Source organism: Coregonus clupeaformis, chromosome 35 (genome assembly GCF_020615455.1).
Source record: "Coregonus clupeaformis isolate EN_2021a chromosome 35, ASM2061545v1, whole genome shotgun sequence".
Lineage (NCBI taxonomy): Eukaryota > Metazoa > Chordata > Actinopteri > Salmoniformes > Salmonidae > Coregonus > Coregonus clupeaformis.
In genome coordinates, this window is record NC_059226.1 from 40,635,103 (window position 1) to 40,654,033 (window position 18,931).

At 43.8% G+C, this 18,931-nt stretch overlaps 1 protein-coding gene across 1 annotated transcript in view; it reads left to right on the forward strand.

Annotated features, from left to right (window-relative positions):
* The window catches only part of LOC121571028 (NACHT and WD repeat domain-containing protein 2), a 67,922-nt gene that overhangs the window by 23,228 nt on the left and 25,763 nt on the right, over window positions 1–18,931 (forward strand). Inside the window, exon 4 of the mRNA XM_041882257.2 lies at window positions 10,689–10,805. Within this exon, the coding sequence (XP_041738191.1) occupies window positions 10,689–10,805 (117 nt within the window). The remainder of the gene's footprint in view (window positions 1–10,688; window positions 10,806–18,931) is intronic.

The window sequence follows — 18,931 nt, forward strand, 5'->3', positions numbered from 1 at the left end:
TGAGTTGATACCAAAGAGCTCGATTTTGGTCTCATCTGACCACAACACTTTCACCCAGTTCTCCTCTGAATCATTCAGATGTTCATTGGCAAACTTCAGACGGGCCTGTATATGTGCTTTCTTGAGCAGGGGACCTTGCAGGCGCTGCAGGATTTCAGTCTTTCACGGCGTAGTGTGTTACCAATTGTTTTCTTGGTGACTATGGTCCCATCTGCCTTGAGATCATTGGCAAGATCCTCCCGTGTAGTTCTGGGCTGATTCCTCACCGTTCTCATGATCATTGCAACTCCACGAGGTGAGATCTTGCATGGAGCCCCAGGCCGAGGGAGATTGACAGTTATTTTGTGTTTCTTCCATTTGCGAATAATTGCACCAACTGTTGTCACCTTCTCACCAAGCTGCTTGGAGATGGTCTTGTAGCCCATTCCAGCCTTGTGTAGGTCTACAATCTTGTCCCTGACATCCTTGGAGAGCTCTTTGGTCTTGGCCATGGTGGAGAGTTTGGAATCTGATTGATTGATTGCTTCTGTGGACAGGTGTCTTTTATACAGGTAACAAACTGAGATTAGGAGCATTCCCTTTAAGAGTGTGCTCCTAATCTCAGCTCGTTACCTGTATAAAAGACACCTGGGAGCCAGAAATCTTTCTGATTGAGAGGGGGTCAAATACTTATTTCCCTCATTAAAATTCAAATCAATTTATAACATTTTTGACATGTGTTTTTCTGGATTGACATGTGTTTTTCTGTGTTTTTCTGGATTTTTTTGTTGTTATTTTTGTTATTATTCTGTCTCTCACTGTTCAAATAAATCTACCATTAAAATTATAGACTGATCATTTCTTTGTCAGTGGGCAAACGTACAAAATCAGCAGGGGATCAAATCCCCCACTGTATGTTCTGTTACACCTCTCCATTCTCCCATCAACACAGGGGTGTTATGAGCTCATGATGCACATTTGCCTTTTTACGGTACCACCACAGTGACTTTTGTTCCTTTTAAGTTTCAAAAATGTACCTTCCTCTACATAGCCGTTGGAGGATGTTTTGAGTAGGGGGGTAAATATAAATACATTTGCCAAAATTAAATAATTACTCCTGTCTATACAGAAATAAACAAAATACTTCAGAATACTTCACTAGAGATATGACTTAGTCACAGAGGATCATTAGCTTCTTTTGAAGCTGTGGGTTGTTTCAAATCACACGCGTGTAGGCCTATATGTCTGGTTGGACTGCACGCATGGCAAAAGGACTAGCTGATTATTGAGATGCGGCTGTCAGTGAAATGCATCTAAAATATGTGTGAAGATAATGTGTCTTCGGTATAATTTGAAATGTTGAGACAAGACGAAGGGGAGGTGTGTGGTGAAGATATTGGCTCGTCTATCTCCAGAATGCACCGAGCTGTCTCCCACCAATTCTTGCGCAGTCATTATTTTATTGTGTTAATTGTTTGCACTTTTATTTTTTTTATTTTTTTTATTCCCCATTACACATGTAACCAGTAGTAAATGGACCATTAATCCCCGTCATTTGGTTACATACATTTCTGTTAATTCACGGATTAATTAGAACTACAGTTATTTTACTGTGAAGTCGGAGTGGAAACGTCGTTTGCACAACCTGCTACACTTGTGAGAAACAAGTTTTGTTATTTCATACCATAATTTACGAGTTTTGTACATTTTTTTTCAATGTATTTCGTTTGAAGTGCTCCATGTGAGCAACGCGCATATGTCTGGTTTCTCGGTCCTCTTAATGTCGATGGAGAGAGCGCGCATGAGCACACATCGGCTAAGTGGATGTCTTAACCACTAATAAACTGAACTTCCCAGTCATCTTTTCTTCACCTCATCACATGTCAACGAGTTCGCTTGTTATTCATTTTTTATCCATTGTGAATGATAATATTTCCTCGCGGTATTTGAAAAAAATAAAAATCCAACACTCTCCCCCCTCGATAATCACCAGGCCTCGGTGTGAAAGAGCAAACTGTCATGCTCTGCGGATCCCATATATCCAGTGGAAACTTCATAAAATACCTGAACACATATCCCTTTTGCGCAAAAAAACAGCTGTGTCTGTCCGGAGCTCACTGCTGCAGGAAACTCTGAGGTACCCGGAATAGGCTAGTTGATACAATGTTGCAAGTTCACAAACCACAGCTTAGACATATATACAGGACCCAGTAAGATGGATAGATAGAAAGGCGGACAGGTGGAGGGGGTATCTATAGAGTGATGACAAACCTGCATTTTCATCAGGACAATGGATGTTATAGTCCTGCTGCTGCATTGGTCCAGGCCAGGGTTCTTCAATTCCGGTCCTGGAGGGCCGAAAACACTTCTGTTTTTTATTTCTACTTGGTCGTTAATTGCACTCACCTGGTGTCCCAGGTCTGAATTAGCTCCTGATTAGAAGGAGAGGATGAAAAACAGAGGTGTTTCGGGCCCTCCAGGACCGGAATTGAAGAACCCTGGTCTAGGCTATATCTAATTTCTTTAGCTGCCAATGGCTCACGTTGAATCAATGTGTCCATATGGCAGAGGCTGGTTCTCTCGCATTAGTGGCATTTTAACTTTTAGATTTAACATTTATAATTCAGATTTGTATTATTAAGTGAAAATGATTTTGAGAAACAAAAATGTTATTATTGAAATGAAACTGTTCCAGAAAAATGCTCATATGAAAATCATAACTGGCACGCAGATCGGTAGAAATGGTAGCTTCCCCAAATTTGAAACTCAAACTTGAAACTCATGCAGCTAGGAATAGACCATTGTGAACAGAGCACACATTTCTTTGTACTGCATAATAACAACGTGTGTGTGTGTGTGTGTGAGAGAGAGAGAGACACCTACCTGGAGGTGACAGCATTCCCTCCCCCATATGCCCCCCTTGGCACAACTACGACAACATAACCAACAAAAACGGGTCACGACTCCTGCAGCTCTGTCGCACACTGAGTATGTACATAGTCAATGGTAGGCTTTGAGGGGACTCCTATGATAGGTACACCTATAGCTCATCTCTTGGCAGTAGTACTGTAGACTACTTTATCACTGACCTCAACCCAGAGTCTCTCAGAGCGTTCACAGTCAGCCCACTGACACCCCTATCAGACCACAGCAAAATCACAGTCTACTTGAACAGAGCAATACTCAATCATGAGGCATCAAAGCCAAAGGAACTGAATAATATTAAGAAATGCTATAGATGGAAGGAAAGTAGTGTTGAAACCTACCAAAAACAATTAGGCAACAACAAATTCAATCCATTCTAGACAACTTCCTGGACAAAACGTTCCACTGTAATAGTGAAGGTGTAAACTTGGCAGTAGAAAACCTAAACAGTATATTTGACCTCTCAGCTTCCCTATCAAATCTAAAAATCTCTAACAGAAAAACAAAGAAAAGTAACAACAGTGATAAATGGTTTGATGAAGAATGCAAAAACCTAAGAAAGAAATTGAAAAACCTATCCAACCAAAAACATAGAGACCCAGAAAACCTGAGCCGACGCCTTCACTATGGTGAATCACTAAAACAATACAGAAATACACTATGGAAAAAGAAGGAACAGCATGTCAGAAATCAGCTCAATGTAATTGAAGAATCCATAGACTCTAACCACTTCTGGGAAAATTGGAAAACACTAAACAAACAACAACATGAAGAGCTATCTATCCAAAACGGAGTTGTATAGGTAAACCACTTCTCCAATCTTTTTGAACCTATAACAAACAACAAACAGCAAAAACATATACAAGATCAAATGCAAATCTTAGAATCAACTATTAAAGACTACCAGAACCCACTGGATTCTCCAATTACATTGAATGAACTACAGGACAAAATACAAACCCTCCAACCCAAATGATAAAATATACAGACCACAAATTCCAATTGGCTATACTTAAACTCTTTAACATCATCCTTAGCTCTGGCATCTTCCCCAATATTTGGAGCAAGGACTGATCACCCCAATCCACAAAAGTGGAGACAAATCTGACCCCAATAACTACCGTGGGATATGCGTCAACAGCAACCTTGGGAAAATCCTCTTCATTATCATTAACAGCAGACTAGTTCATGTCCTCAGTGAAAACAATGTACTGAGCAAATGTCAAATTGTTTTTTTACCAAATTACCGTACGACAGACCACATATTCACCCTACACACCCTAATTGACAAACAAACAAACCAAAACAAAGGCAAAGTCTTTGGCATGAGGGTCTGCCATACAAATTGATGGAAAGTGGGGTTGGGGGAAAAACATACGACATTATAAAATCCATGTACACAAACAACAAGTGTGCGGTTAAAATTGGCAAAAAACACATAGATTTCTTTCCACAGGGACGTGGTGTGAGACAGGGATGCAGTTTAAGCCCCACCCTCTTCAACATATATATGCATACACAAAGAAAATGTATGCACGCATGACTGTAAGTCGCTTTGGATAAAAGCGTCTGCTAAAAGCCATATTATTATTATTATTATTATTATTATATATCAACGAATTGGTGAGGGCACTAGAACAGTCTGCAGCACCTGGCCTCACCCTACTAGAATCTGAAGTCAAATGTCTACTGTTTGCTGATGATCTGGTGCTTCTGTCACCAACCAAGGAGGGCCTACAGCAGCACCTAGATCTTCTGCACAGATTCAGTCAGACCTGGGCCCTGACAGTAAATCTCAATAAGACAAAAATAATGGTGTTCCAAAAAAGGTCCAGTTGCCAGGACCACAAATACAAATTCCATCTAGACACCGTTGCCCTAGAGCACACAAAAAACTATACATACCTCGGCCTAAACATCAGCACCACAGGTAACTTCCACAAAGCTGTGAACGATCTGAGAGACAAGGCAAGAAGGGCCTTCTATGCCATCAAAAGGAACATAAAATTTGACATACCAATTAGGATCTGGCTAAAAATACTTGAATCAGTTATAGAACCCATTGCCCTTTATGGTTGTGAGGTCTGGGGTCCGCTCACCAACCAAGAATTCACAAAATGGGACAAACACCAAATTGAGACTGCATGCAGAATTCTGCAAAAAGATCCTCCGTGTACAACGAAAAACAACAAATAATGCATGCAGGGCAGAATTAGGCCGATACCCACTAATTATCAAAATCCAGAAAAGAGCCGTTAAATTAGATTCCCAAACCTTCCATAACAAAGCCATCACCTACAAAGAGATCAACTTGGAGAAGAGTCCCCTAAGTAAGCTGGTCCTGGGGCTCTGTTCACAAACACAAACAGAACCCATAGAGCCCCAGGACAACAAAAACAACACAATTAGACCCAACCAAATCATGAGAAAACAAAAAGAGAATTACTTGACACATTGGAAAGAATTAACAAAAAAACAGAGCAAACTAGAATGCAATTTGGCTCTAAACAGAGAGTACACAGTGGCAGAATACCTGACCACTGTGACTGACCCAAACTTAAGGAAAGGTTTGACTATGTACAGACTCAGTGAGCATAGCCTTGCTATTGAGAAAGGCCGCCGTAGGCAGACCTGGCTCTCAAGAGAAGACAGGCTATGTGCACACTGCCCACAAAATGAGGTGGAAACTGAGCTGCACTTCCTAACCTCCTACCAAATGTATGACAATATTAGAGACACATATTTCCCTCAGATTACAGAGATTCAAAAGAATTCGAAAACAAACCCAATTTTGATAAACTCCCTTATCTACTGGGTGAAAAACCACAGTGTGCTATCACAGCAGCAAGATTTGTGACCTGTTGCCACAAGAAAAGGGCAACCAGTGAAGAACAAACACCATTGTAAAACAACCCATATTTATGTTTATTTATTTTCCCATTTGTACTTTAACTATTTGCACATTGTTACAACACTGTATATATACATAATTTGACATTTGAAATGTCTTTATTCTTTTGGAACTTCTGAGTGTAATGTTTACTGTTAATATTTATTGTTTATTTCACTTTTGTTTACTATCTACTTCACTTGCTTTGGCAATGTTAACATACGTTTCCCATGCCAATAAAGCCCTTAAATTGAAATTGAATTGAGAGAGAGAGAGAGAGAGAGAGAGAGAGAGAGGGAGAGGGAGAGGGAGAGAGAGAGAGAGAGAGACAGAGAGAGCGAGAGAGAGAGAGAGAGAGACAAAGAGAGAGCGAGAGAGAGACAGAGAGAGAGAGAGAGAGAGAGAGAGAGAGAGAGAGGGGGGGAGAGAGAGAGAGAGAGAGAGAGAGAGAGAGAAAGGGGTGCTGTAACAGCTTGTCCCTACTAAACTGAGGACAAATGGACAGCTATGTGATCCAGCGCCAGAGGGTGGAAAGCACCTTTCACTGGGCTGCAGTCAGCACTGTGTTGCTTGCTATGGGCAGGAGCAGACCTTTAACATGGAAAGGAGCAGACCTTTAACATGGGCAGGAGCATGCCTTTGACATGGGCAGGAGCATGCCTTTAACATGGGCAGGAGCAGACCTTTAACATGGGCAGAAGCAGACCTTTGACATGGAAAGGAGCATGCCTTTAACATGGGCAGAAGCAGACCTTTGACATGGGCAGAAGCAGACCTTTGACATGGGCAGAAGCAGGCCTTTAACATGGGCAGGAGCATGCCTTTGACATGGAAAGGAGCATGCCTTTGACATGGGCAGAAGCATGCCTTTGACATGGGCAGGAACAGGCCTTTTATATGGGCAAGAGCAGGCCTGAGAGCCGAGAGCGGGAGAATGCCATGTTCCTAATTTGATATTGTTCCCATTCCCTTTTCACCAAGTTTAGAATGATAAACTAATAGAAAACAGAAGTGAAGAACTAATTGTGAGCACTGCATGGATCACATAGCAGCGGGCATGCTCAAACCTTAATAAACATAACCATAGACCACTTAAACTGGTACAACACCACCACTCATGGGTGGCCAAAAATTACTTACTGATCACCACGCCCCCCACTAAGCTATTCAAAATATTGGGTAAAAAAATGTACCATTATGCTATATTTGCAAAAGGTAGTGAACAGTACCATGTGAGATCATATGTGTACCTCTGAAGGTACATGATGTGTATTTTGATCTTTTGTAACCCAGGGAACAATACTGTACCCTAACAGTACCCTTATTTCTGAGAAAGTACAGACAGATGGTATGTAGGCCTGCAGGTTCATGCTCTACAACATTCGCAGAGTACGACCCTACCTTACACAGAAAGCGGTACAGGTCCTAATCCAGGCACTTGTCATCTCCCGTCTGGATTACTGCAACTCGCTGTTGGCTGGGCTCCCTGCCTGTGCCATTAAACCTCTACAATTTATCCAGAACGCTGCAGCCCGTCTGGTGTTCAACCTTCCCAAGTTCTCTCATGTCACCCCGCTCCTCCGCACACTCCACTGGCTTCCAGTTGAAGCTCACATCTACTACATAACCATGGTGCTTGCCTACGGAGCTGTTAGGGGAACGGCACCTCCTTACCTTCAGGCACTGATCAGACCCTACACCCAAACGAGGGCACTATGTTCATCCACCTCTGGCCTGCTAGCCCCCCTACCTCTACAGAAGCACAGTTCCCGCTCAGCCCAGTCAAAGCTATTCGCTGCTCTGGCACCCCAATGGTGGAACAAGCTCCCCCACGACACCAGAACAGCGGAGTCACTGACCACCTTCCGGAGACACTTGAAACCCTACCTCTTTAAGGAATACCTGGAATAGTATAACAGTAATCCTTCTACCTCCCCCTCCCCCACCCCCCATAAAAAAAAAATAGGGTGGTTGTCCCACTGGCTATCCTAAATTGAATGCACCAATTTGTAAGTCGCTCTGGATAAGAGCGTCTGCTAAATGATGTAAATGTAAAATGTAAATGTAAATGTATAAACTCAACTAAACCAAACAATTTGTCAGCTGGAATTCACTTTTCCACCACTGTAAAAGATGATTAGACTACCATTTCAACTATGCCTTCTTGACATCCCTTGCAGGGCACCAGCCAGTGGCACAAGGAATAGAGTTGGCAGCAGTTAAACTGATTGCTCTCTCTCCCCATCTGTACTGCCGCTAGCACCAACCACTAGCATGCATGTCCTCTACAACCCAGCCAATGAACACGGGCTAGACTCCAGCCCTTCCTGCCAATCAAGTGGAAGATAGCTCCCCAGAGGGCTGTCAGTCAAACAGAAGGCCCCACCCACACTCCGTTTGCAGTGAATAGTTGCGGTGTTCAATTATTAGGCCTGTCAGTTTAGTTATGTTATGCTCACTGCCAATGTGTCAGTCTAAGTGACTCTTTCCTCCTTTGCTTGGCTTGCTGACCATGATGGCAATCCTGAACCGATCAGTCATTCTGGCCTCTCCACCCTGTTCCTTGTTGCTCCTCCAACAAGTACTCAACACTGAGATGAAATGGAGGGTCAAAGGACAAGTTAATACCTGAAAACACCTAAGGGACAGTTTACTGAAAATACTTTCACATGACCCTCCCCTTGTACTGTGAAATAAATGGCGCACCCTGCCCCCCTCACATAATTCTAAATACTGTTTACAACCACAAATAACAATAACTGGAGTGACCAGTGATTCGGTAGCGACCCATGGGTTTATAAACGTGGATATCGATTCTATGCCGACGCAGGGCTACGGGCCAGACGGCTGAGGGTTCACCAACCACTAAGGATGAGCTCACTCACTCTCCCTGCCTGTTTCATTACACTATGATCAGAGACGGCTGCAGACAATGATCAGCTAGGGGGGAAATCTGAGTTTCAACATGTTGATGCTATATTTATAATGATATAAACTGGGCCTGCGGGGAGCATATGTGGCCACGCTATTATAGGAGGACTTGGGAGAACGATGATCTGCAACAGACAGCACAGCTCAGTATCAGAAGTAAAAAAAAAAAATACAGCCAGACTGACCTGCTACTGTGCCTTTCTAGACCTTTCCAGAAGGAATGAATGGAAATAAAAATGTAAATCACAGGGTTTTTCCACCTTTATTCAAATGACATTTTCACAGCAGCCTAGAGTAGAATTTTGTACTCACATGAAAACAATAATGCAATTATTCATTGCATTGTGGTGCTGTAGGCTAGTCTAGGTAGGATAATTGTGTTGTCCCTAAACAAGATCAATAGGGGGGGGCGCTTTTTTGAGCTGCGTGTCTCATGTCTTCACTGTTCTTTCATGCGCAATGATGCACCTGGCATTTCTGCTGCCTCTCAGCCATTCCTATTTGTTCTTGTGGATTTATATTGAAAATTGATGCAGCTTTGAATGAGCTTTGAATTCATGTGTGGTATGTTAGCCTATTGCAGATGTGGACAAACGATTCCACCTGCCACTATTGTCACTATGAATGGTGGCTAGAGGTCAGAATAGACAGTTGGACTAGTAGACTACACATTAGGAACACCTTCCTAATATTGAGTCGCACGCTCAAGAACTCACTTCCATTTTCCTCTACGACCTATTTCCTTATCTTCACATGTCAATCGCGAGCGAACATCCCTAAGAACCCTTACTCATTGTTAAGGTGTACCCATAGTGCCCTATGAATGCAGGCCAACAGAGGGAACCCTGGGAAATGTAGGCCAACAGCGGGAACCCAGGGCCAAATAAGGGAACCCTGGGAAATGTAGGCCAACAGAGTGAACCCAGGACCAAATAAGGGAACCCTGGGAAATGTAGGCCAACAGAGGGAACCCAGGACCAAATATGGGAACCTTGGGAAATGTAGGCCAACAGAGGGAACCCAGGACCAAATATGGGAACCTTGGGAAATGTAGGCCAACAGAGGGAACCCAGGGCCAACAGAGGGAACCTTGGGAAATGTGGGCCAACAGAGGGAACCCAGGGAAAGGTAGGCCAACAGAGGGAACCCAGAGAGTCCAGCAGGCTGTCAGAGGCTGGGTTTGTCCTGCTTTCTAAGGGGCGGCGACAGGAGCAGCTTGGCATGGCCACACTCGTCTATGTGGCTCTCTCTTTCATTCTCTCTATCCGGAGGAGATTTCCCCTGCGGCGTGTTTGCACTCAGAATTATCCGCGCAAGCTACACTGATTTTGACAAATGTGTCAGGGGATCTCCCCCCCTGTCGGAGCACACACAGGTACACAAACACACACAGGTACACACACACACACACACACACACACATGTACACACACACACACACACACACACATGTACACACATACACACACACCAGTGTGTTTCGGAGGCCTTCTGTCACTCTCCATTCTGCCTGTCCTCATCTCTCCTAGTCTCAGGCATATGGAGAGTGTTTGAGAGCCAGGTGGGCACTGTTCTGTTTGTCTGTGTGTGTGTGTGTGTGTGTGTGTTTGTTTGTGTGTGCGCGCACTTGCGTCTGTGTATCCGTGAACCTCCTGCTTGGTCTGTGCTCTAAATCTGCTGTTCTCCACTTCAACAAAGGAGATTGGCAACCTTTGCTCACAATGTCCACGATGGAGTGGAAAAACATAGCTATTCTTTTCACTCTTCTTCTATGGGCCTTTTCATGTGCAATATAACTGTCTGATTGGGAATATGCACGTCTATGTGAACCTAATCTACACTAGAACTGATTGGTGGAGATTATAACTGGTCCTAGGACCTTGTGAACAGGAAACTGAATTGATACGGTATATGTGATGTATAGATTATGTATGTAATGCGTAGGTTAATGTCTCCTTTGTAGGTGGTGGACCTGTACTGGGGGATGGACCCAGAGGAGTGGGACAGTCCGGACCTGCAGCGTCTCAGGATGAAGCTACTAGAGGACTGCCTCCAGACGTCCGCAGGCCCATGTTTTGTTGTGGGTATATGACACGTTAATTAGCCTTTATAAGCCTTCATGACCGCCCTGTTCATTGCACACCACTAAAAGATGTTAATTTGACTGTTTTGTGTTTGTGTTGTAACATGGTAGTTCATTGACTAGATGGACATTCCTTCCTCTGTCTGTCTGTCTGTCTGTCTGTCTGTCTGTCTGTCTGTCTGTCTGTCTGTCTGTCTGTCTGTCTGTCTGTCTGTCTGTCTGTCTGTCTGTCTGTCTGTCTGTCTGTCTGTCTGTCTGTCTGTCTGTCTGTCTGCCTGCCTGCCTGCCTGCCTGCCTGCCTGCCTGTCTGTCTGTCTGCCTGCCTGCCTGCCTGCCTGCCTGCCTGCCTGCCTGCCTGCCTGCCTGCCTGCCTGCCTGCCTGCCTGCCTGTCTGTCTGCCTGCCTGCCTGCCTGCCTGCCTGCCTGCCTGCCTGCCTGCCTGCCTGCCTGCCTGCCTGCCTGCCTGCCTGTCTGTCTGCCTGCCTGCCTGCCTGCCTGCCTGCCTGCCTGCCTGCCTGCCTGTCTGTCTGTCTGTCTGTATGTATGTCTGTCCAGTCACCCATCCATGCATCCATCCATCCATCCATGCATCCATCCAATTATTTAATACTTTTTGGACTCAGTTTGGTACTTCCCGTTTCAACAGGTTGTCGGTTTGGCACCTGTAGGTTTGCTGTGTAGAGAGATCAATATAATGATAGATGGGTTATCAATTATTTACCTTCTAGATCATACCAGGTCAGAGGACGGAAAGACCTACAGGTGTGAGTAAGTCATTTTGATGGAGGGGATGAGATTGTAATTAGAGTCAGAGGTCAGAGGTCAGAGGTCAGAGAGAGAGGTGATAGGGCCTTTTTACCCCCCTCTCTTTCATGTATATATCTTATATCTTCATCTCTCTGCCCCCCAACCACTCTCTCTCTCCTTTTCCCTTTCTCTAATATATCTCTTTCAGCTGTCTCTTTCTGCAACTATCTCTTTCTGCATCTCTCTCTTTCTTCAGCTAGCTCTCTCATTTCCCCCTCTCTCTTTCTCTCCTTCACCCCTCTCTCTCTCTCTCTCTCTCTCTCTCTCTCTCTCTCTCTCTCTCTCTCTCTCTCTCTCCTAACCCCTCTTTCTCGCTCTTTCTCTGTCCCTGACTCTAGCTGACCCTAGCCAATACCAGGGACACACTCATGAATACACACGGTGGAGCGTATGCACACACACACTCAAACACACACAGGGATACACATGCGTACACACCCACACCCACACACGCACACAGGCAAATGTACATGCACGCATGTGCTGGAGATGGCGGCATTAATCATAGGGTAGCATAGTTACTTATAACCCCCCCCACCCTCCACCCGCCCCACACACAAACACTTTTGACAGCTTGCCCTGTGGATGAGCTGTTGCACTGGTAGTGAAAAGGAAGGTTATTTCTTACTTTCTCTTAAGAGGCCCAGCTCTTCAGCTCCAATCAGCACTGTGTACACATACAGCTCACACACTCACACTCACACACACACACACCCACACCCACAACAGTAGTTTGTACACACACACACACATACACACTACAACCCTTTTGAATTATGATCCCAGCCCCTCCTCCCAATCTGTCTCTCTGCAAATTTAATTGTGTATGATGTATTAGAACCCTCTCACGGTTAACGTGTTATCATCGGATCCAGCCCTGCCCTAGCTTCTACCTTCCACAGAGAGAGAGAGAGAGAGAGAGAGAGAGAGAGAGAGAGAGAGAGAGAGAGAGAGAGAGAGAGAGAAACATGTATAGATGTGAAAGCTTGACAGCTGTTGTCCCTTGGTTCTTGTGATAATGTTGGCGAGAGACATATTTTCTCTCCTCTGAAGAAACTGACTGATACACTTTCTTTGATCAGTGGCAGAGGCGTAGTTGGAGCGGCGGTTGACAGTTCTGGGTTCTGTTTGTCGAGTCATTTGTCTCCCGAGAACGAACGGTTTTGGGTGGAATCTTCTTCTCGTTACTTTGAGTCTGACAAGTGAAAAGCTGAAGACCTAAAGGCTGAAGACTAGATTAGTAGAGGGTGAGATTAGATGACTGTAGTGGTGAATTTGTATTTCAGGATACAGTAAGTACATACGCTATAAAACAGAAACTGTACACACAGACATCATGCTAATATACAGTGGGGAAAAAAAGTATTTAGTCAGCCACCAATTGTGCAAGTTCTCCCACTTAAAAAGATGAGAGAGGCCTGTAAATTTCATCATAGGTACACGTCAACTATGACAGACAAAATTAGGAAAAAAATCCAGAAAATCACATTGTAGGATTTTTAATGAATTTATTTGCAAATTATGGTGGAAAATAAGTATTTGGTCAATAACAAAAAGTTTCTCAATACTTTGTTATATACCCTTTGTTGGCAATGACACAGGTCAAACGTTTTCTGTAAGTCTTCACAAGGTTTTCATACACTGTTGCTGGTATTTTGGCCCATTCCTCCATGCAGATCTCCTCTAGAGCAGTGATGTTTTGGGGCTGTCGCTGGGCAACACAGACTTTCAACTCCCTCCAAAGATTTTCTATGGGGTTGAGATCTGGAGACTGGCTAGGCCACTCCAGGACCTTGAAATGATTCATACGAAGCCACTCCTTCGTTGCCCGGGCAGTGTGTTTGGGATCATTGTCATGCTGAAAGACCCAGCCACGTTTCATCTTCAATGCCCTTGCTGATGGAAGGAGGTTTTCACTCAAAATCTCACGATACATGGCCCCATTCATTCTTTCCTTTACACGGATCAGTCGTCCTGGTCCCTTTGCAGAAAAAAACAGCCCCAAAGCATGATGTTTCCACCCCCATGCTTCACAGTAGGTATGGTGTTCTTTGGATGCAACTCAGCATTCTTTGTCCTCCAAACACGACGAGTTGAGTTTTTTACCAAAAAGTTATATTTTGGTTTCATCTGACCATATGACATTCTCCCAATCCTCTTCTGGATCATCCAAATGCACTCTAGCAAACTTCAGACGGGCCTGGTCATGTACTGGCTTAAGCAGGGGGATACATCTTGCACTGCAGGATTTGAGTCCCTGGCGGCGTAGTGTGTTACTGATGGTAGGCTTTGTTACTTTTGTCCCAGCTCTCTGCAGGTCATTCACTAGGTCCCCCCGTGTGGTTCTGGGATTTTTGCTCACCGTTCTTGTGATCATTTTGACCCCACGGGGTGAGATCTTGCGTGGAGCCCCAGATCGAGGGAGATTATCAGTGGTCTTGTATGTATTCCATTTCCTAATAATTGCTCCCACAGTTGATTTCTTCAAACGAAGCTGCTTACCTATTGCAGATTCTGTCTTCCCAGCCTGGTGCAGGTCTACAATTTTGTTTCTGGTGTCCTTTGACAGCTCTTTGGTCTTGGCCATAGTGGAGTTTGGAGTGTGACTGTTTGAGGTTGTGGACAGGTGTCTTTTATACTGATAACAAGTTCAAACAGGTGCCATTAATACAGGTAACGAGTGGAGGACAGAGGAGCCTCATAAAGAAGAAGTTACAGGTCTGTGAGAGCCAGAAATCTTGCTTGTTTGTAGGTGACCAAATACTTATTTTCCACCATAATTTGCAAATAAATTCATAAAAAATCCTACAATGTGATTTTCTGGATTTATTTTCCTAAATTTGTCTGTCATAGTTGACGTGTACCTATGATGAAAATTACAGGCCTCTCTCATCTTTTTAAGTGGGAGAACTTGCACAATTGGTGGCTGACTAAATACTTTTTTTCCCCACTGTAGATCTCTACACACACTCTCCACCCTACACACACACGCACGCACGCACACACACACACACACACACACACACACACACACACACACATACACTGAGCCGTCCAAATCGTGCCACAGTATTAAAACCAGAAGAGACACATCTAACCCTTCATGGTCTTCCAGCTCCATGACTCACAGATCCAGCCCCTACCTCCTTCCCCTGTGTTTCTCACTGCCTCCCTCCCAGGCTGGGCTGTGGTGTCCCCCAGTGTCCTCTGCCCCAGAGGTCCCTCTAGCCTGTCTGGTGGTGGGAGTCACTTCAAAGCCCGTTCCGGGGGGAGGTGGCTGCATGGGAGAATCGCAGCTGACACGACTGTCACTGCACCCTGGGTGAACACACGGCTCGGAGTAGGAATGGGGGGGCGAGGGATGGAGAGAGACAGAGGAAAGGAAGGGGAAGGAGGATGCTAGAGGGATGTGACAAAGACTCCTTGGTGATGTGGCTTGAGAGAGAGAGAGAGAGAGAGAGAGAGAGCGAGAAGAGAGAGAGAGAGAGAGAGAGAGAGAGAGAGAGAGACAGAGACAGAGACAGAGACAGAGAGAGAGAGAGAGAGAGAGACAGAGAGAGAGAGAGAGAGACAAGAGAGAGAGAGAGAGAGAGAGAGAGAGAGAGAGAGAGGGAGAGGGAGAGGGAGAGGGAGAGGGGAGAGAGAGAGAGAGAGAGAGAGAGAGAGAGACAGAGACAGAGACAGAGAGAGAGAGAGAGAGAGACAGAGAGAGAGAGAGAGAGAGAGAGAGAGACAGAGAGAGAGAGAGAGAGAGAGAGGGAGAGAGAGAGAGACAGAGAGAGAGAGAGAGAGAGAGACAGAGAGAGAGAGAGAGAGAGAGAGAGAGCGGAGGAGGAGGAGGAGGAGGAGGATTCAGCAGTATAGAGCAGGCCCAGCGTTGCTTTATAATCCTTTCCTCCCATGGCCTTTCTGTCACGTCATCATCGTGTTACTGTCTGCAAACACTGTAGTGTTTCATTGGCACGTTACTATTAGAGAACATTCCTTTATAATGTTATATTTTCTCTAGAGGGATGTCATAGACCATAAAATGGTGTCTCTCTCTATGACGCATGATGGGGGCATAACATTGCTATATAATGTGTTAACTGTTGTGGTTATTACATTATGACAGACACAGTTGGCACACCAGTAGTTGTCACTGGTTGAAATTACATTCTCACAGATAAGACAGGTGGCACTACAGGGCCACTAAACATACAGCCACACACACACCCAAACACGCTCACACATTACACACGTAAACACACACACACACACACACCCAAACACGCACACACATTACAACACGTAAACACAGACACACACAACACACAAACACGCACACAGAGAATCACACCTGAAGGGGCTTTTTCAAACCTGTCGGCGCAATAAAGCAGGTGTCCATGGCGATGCCAGGAGTTGGCATGGTGATGGTGTCATTGACCCGAAGATTAAGCATGACAATGAGGCTTGACTGTTCCTCTTCCGACGGACTAGAATTCCCTAGAACGATGGACATATATTAGTAATATAAATATAATTCAGTTGTTTTTCCTGTTTTGCTACTTGTTTTAGCTTAGTTCCTCATGGAAATATCATATTATTTTCCTGGGGTGTAAGAGGAGTGTGAAATGCAGTTAAACTGTAAGGCAGCTTTCTTTTTACAGTACAGTAACCTCCCATTCAGTCTACATGATGTAAGTGTTAAGCCGATACGCCTGGTTGGAGACTTGCATTCCGAGAAAGCAACCTGGACTCAGGAGTAGACGTGACATAGTAAATGAAAACCAGTGTCACACAAATTTGTATGATATGCTATGTTTGGTATGGTTTGTATTAATTTGTGGATGTCCATCATCCATTTCGCATATTACGAATTGCAATTACTTGACACCAAGCGTCATAACACGTTATGACATGGTCATAACCATAATATGCTAACATAACTTGTCTTAACCTGTTATAATATGGTCATAACGCTGTCATGAAACATATATTTCTGACAAATATTGCGTTATTTTATGGTTGGTTAAGAGTGTCAAAACCCACAAAACCTACCACACAAGGCAAAACATTCCATTACACCATAGCATACGTGTCAACAGTATGTTTATGTTATGTAACAGTTTTTTATGACCATATTAAATTATCATTATAATTGCACACACATTGATGTCAGACATGCACCTACCCCAATGCTCTGTTGCTGATGACTGGGATGAATGCAGGAGCTGATTTCAGGAGCAGAACAAGACACCCTCATTTTGACTGATATTTACATTTACATTTAAATCATTTAGCAGATGCTCTTATCCAGAGCGACTTACAGTTAGTGAATACATATTTATACTGGCCCCCGTGGGAATCGAACCCACAACCCTGGCGTTGCAAACGCCATTGCTCTATCAACGGAGCTACATCCCTGCCGGCCATTCCCTCCCCTACCCTGGGCCAATTGTGCGCCGCCCATGAGTCTCCCGGTCGCGGCCGGCTGCGACAGAGCCTGGATTCGAACCAGGATCTCTAGTGGCACAGTTAGCACTGCGATGCAGTGCCTTAGACCACTGCGCCACTCGGGAGTATGAATTCATAAGGGCCTGTATGTGATAGGCCTATCTGGCTTATTTGATTATGATGGTCATTATGATGGTCATAATTCTTCTTGGCAGTGTCATAAAGCTTATTTTCTTAGTCCAAGTAAAGTGACACAGGATGGTCATAAAGCTTCATGACAGTGCCATAAAGTGTATTTTCTACAAGTTATTTACAATATGATGAAAAAAAACATGACTGTAAAGAATTCATTACAACAACAACAAAGGATTTAAGAAACAAATGTTCAAACGAAAGGAAACTTCTTGGCAGGGAAAAAACACATTTGAATAAATGTGGGTTTTATCTAGGTGTCATAACAGCCATAAAATAGTGCAATATATGTCACAACAGGTGTTAATATATGGGTCATGACAGTGTTATGACCATATTATGACAGGTTATGACAAGTTATGTCAGCTGTTATGACACATTATGACATGGTTATGAAACTGGGTGTCGAGTATGGTGTTACCCAATATGTTACGGATTTGCAATATGCGTGATATGTTACGAATTCTAATTTGTTGTGGCTTTTGCCAGCTAGGTGGCTAATGCTAATATTAGCTAGGCTTAGGGTTAAGGTTAGGGTTAAGGTTAAGGTTAGGAGTAAGGTTAAAGGGTTAAGGTTAGGGTTAGGGTTAGGGTTAGGGTTAGGGTTAAGGTTAGGAGTAAGGTTAAAGGGTTAAGGTTAGGGTTAAGGTTAAGGTTAAGGTTAGGAGTAAGGTTAAAGGGTTAAGGTTAGGGTAAGGTTAAGGTTAGGGTTAGGAGTAAGGTTACGGTTAGGAGTAAGGTTAGGAGTAAGGTTAAAGGGTTAAGGTTAAGGTTAGGGTTAAGGTTAGGGTTAAGGTTAGGAGTAAGGTTAAAGGGTTAAGGTTAGGGTTAAGGTTAAGGTTAGGGTTAAGGTTAAGGTTAGGGTTAGGAGTAAGGTTAGGAGTAAGGTTAAAGGGTTAAGGTTAAGGTTAGGGTTAAGGTTAAGGTTAGGGTTAAGGTTAGGAGTAAGGTTAAAGGGTTAAGGTTAGGGTTAAGGTTAAGGTTAGGGTTAAGGTTAGGGGAAGGGTTAGCTAACATGCTAAGTAGTTTCAAAGTATCTAAAAAGTAATAAGTTGTCTGTGACCTTTGGGTTTCTAGATGTTCGCGTTATACGCCAACTCATCCACCCCGACCAACCACCCTCCTTTTGTTTTTTGTCTTAAGTAACCTTCAGTCTTATATAACCAAATGTAAAATACTGTATCATACTATTTTGAGTATCCCGGATTTACATTTACTATGTTACATCTAGTGTATGAGACCAGGTTGTTTTACAGGTCCATGGCATGGAGTAGCCATCTTAACACAAAAAGGAAAGCCTTATCAGCAGGGATTTCCCAACGCCTGCCATTCAAACCAGATTAGTGATGATGATTGATGCTGACATGAAGAATGGCATCCAAGTGGTTGGCATTAAACAGTTTTCAATGTGTTCAACGTTAGATTTATACCACTCTCTATGAGCTATCACATTACTGTGATTCTTTAGATTTTTCTAGTTCCGTGAAGTCTTGATTCATATTATCCTCATTTACATTTGTTCTCCTGTATTCCAATAGCACCAATATATGTGTTTCTTTCCCTTCACAATTCAATGGAAAGGTTTAGAGAGCTATTTTATAGCCAGATTGATTCATTGATTTGTTGATTGATTTATATGTCTGCTATAATATTCCATATTTTTCAGCTCCGCACCCCACACCTCATTA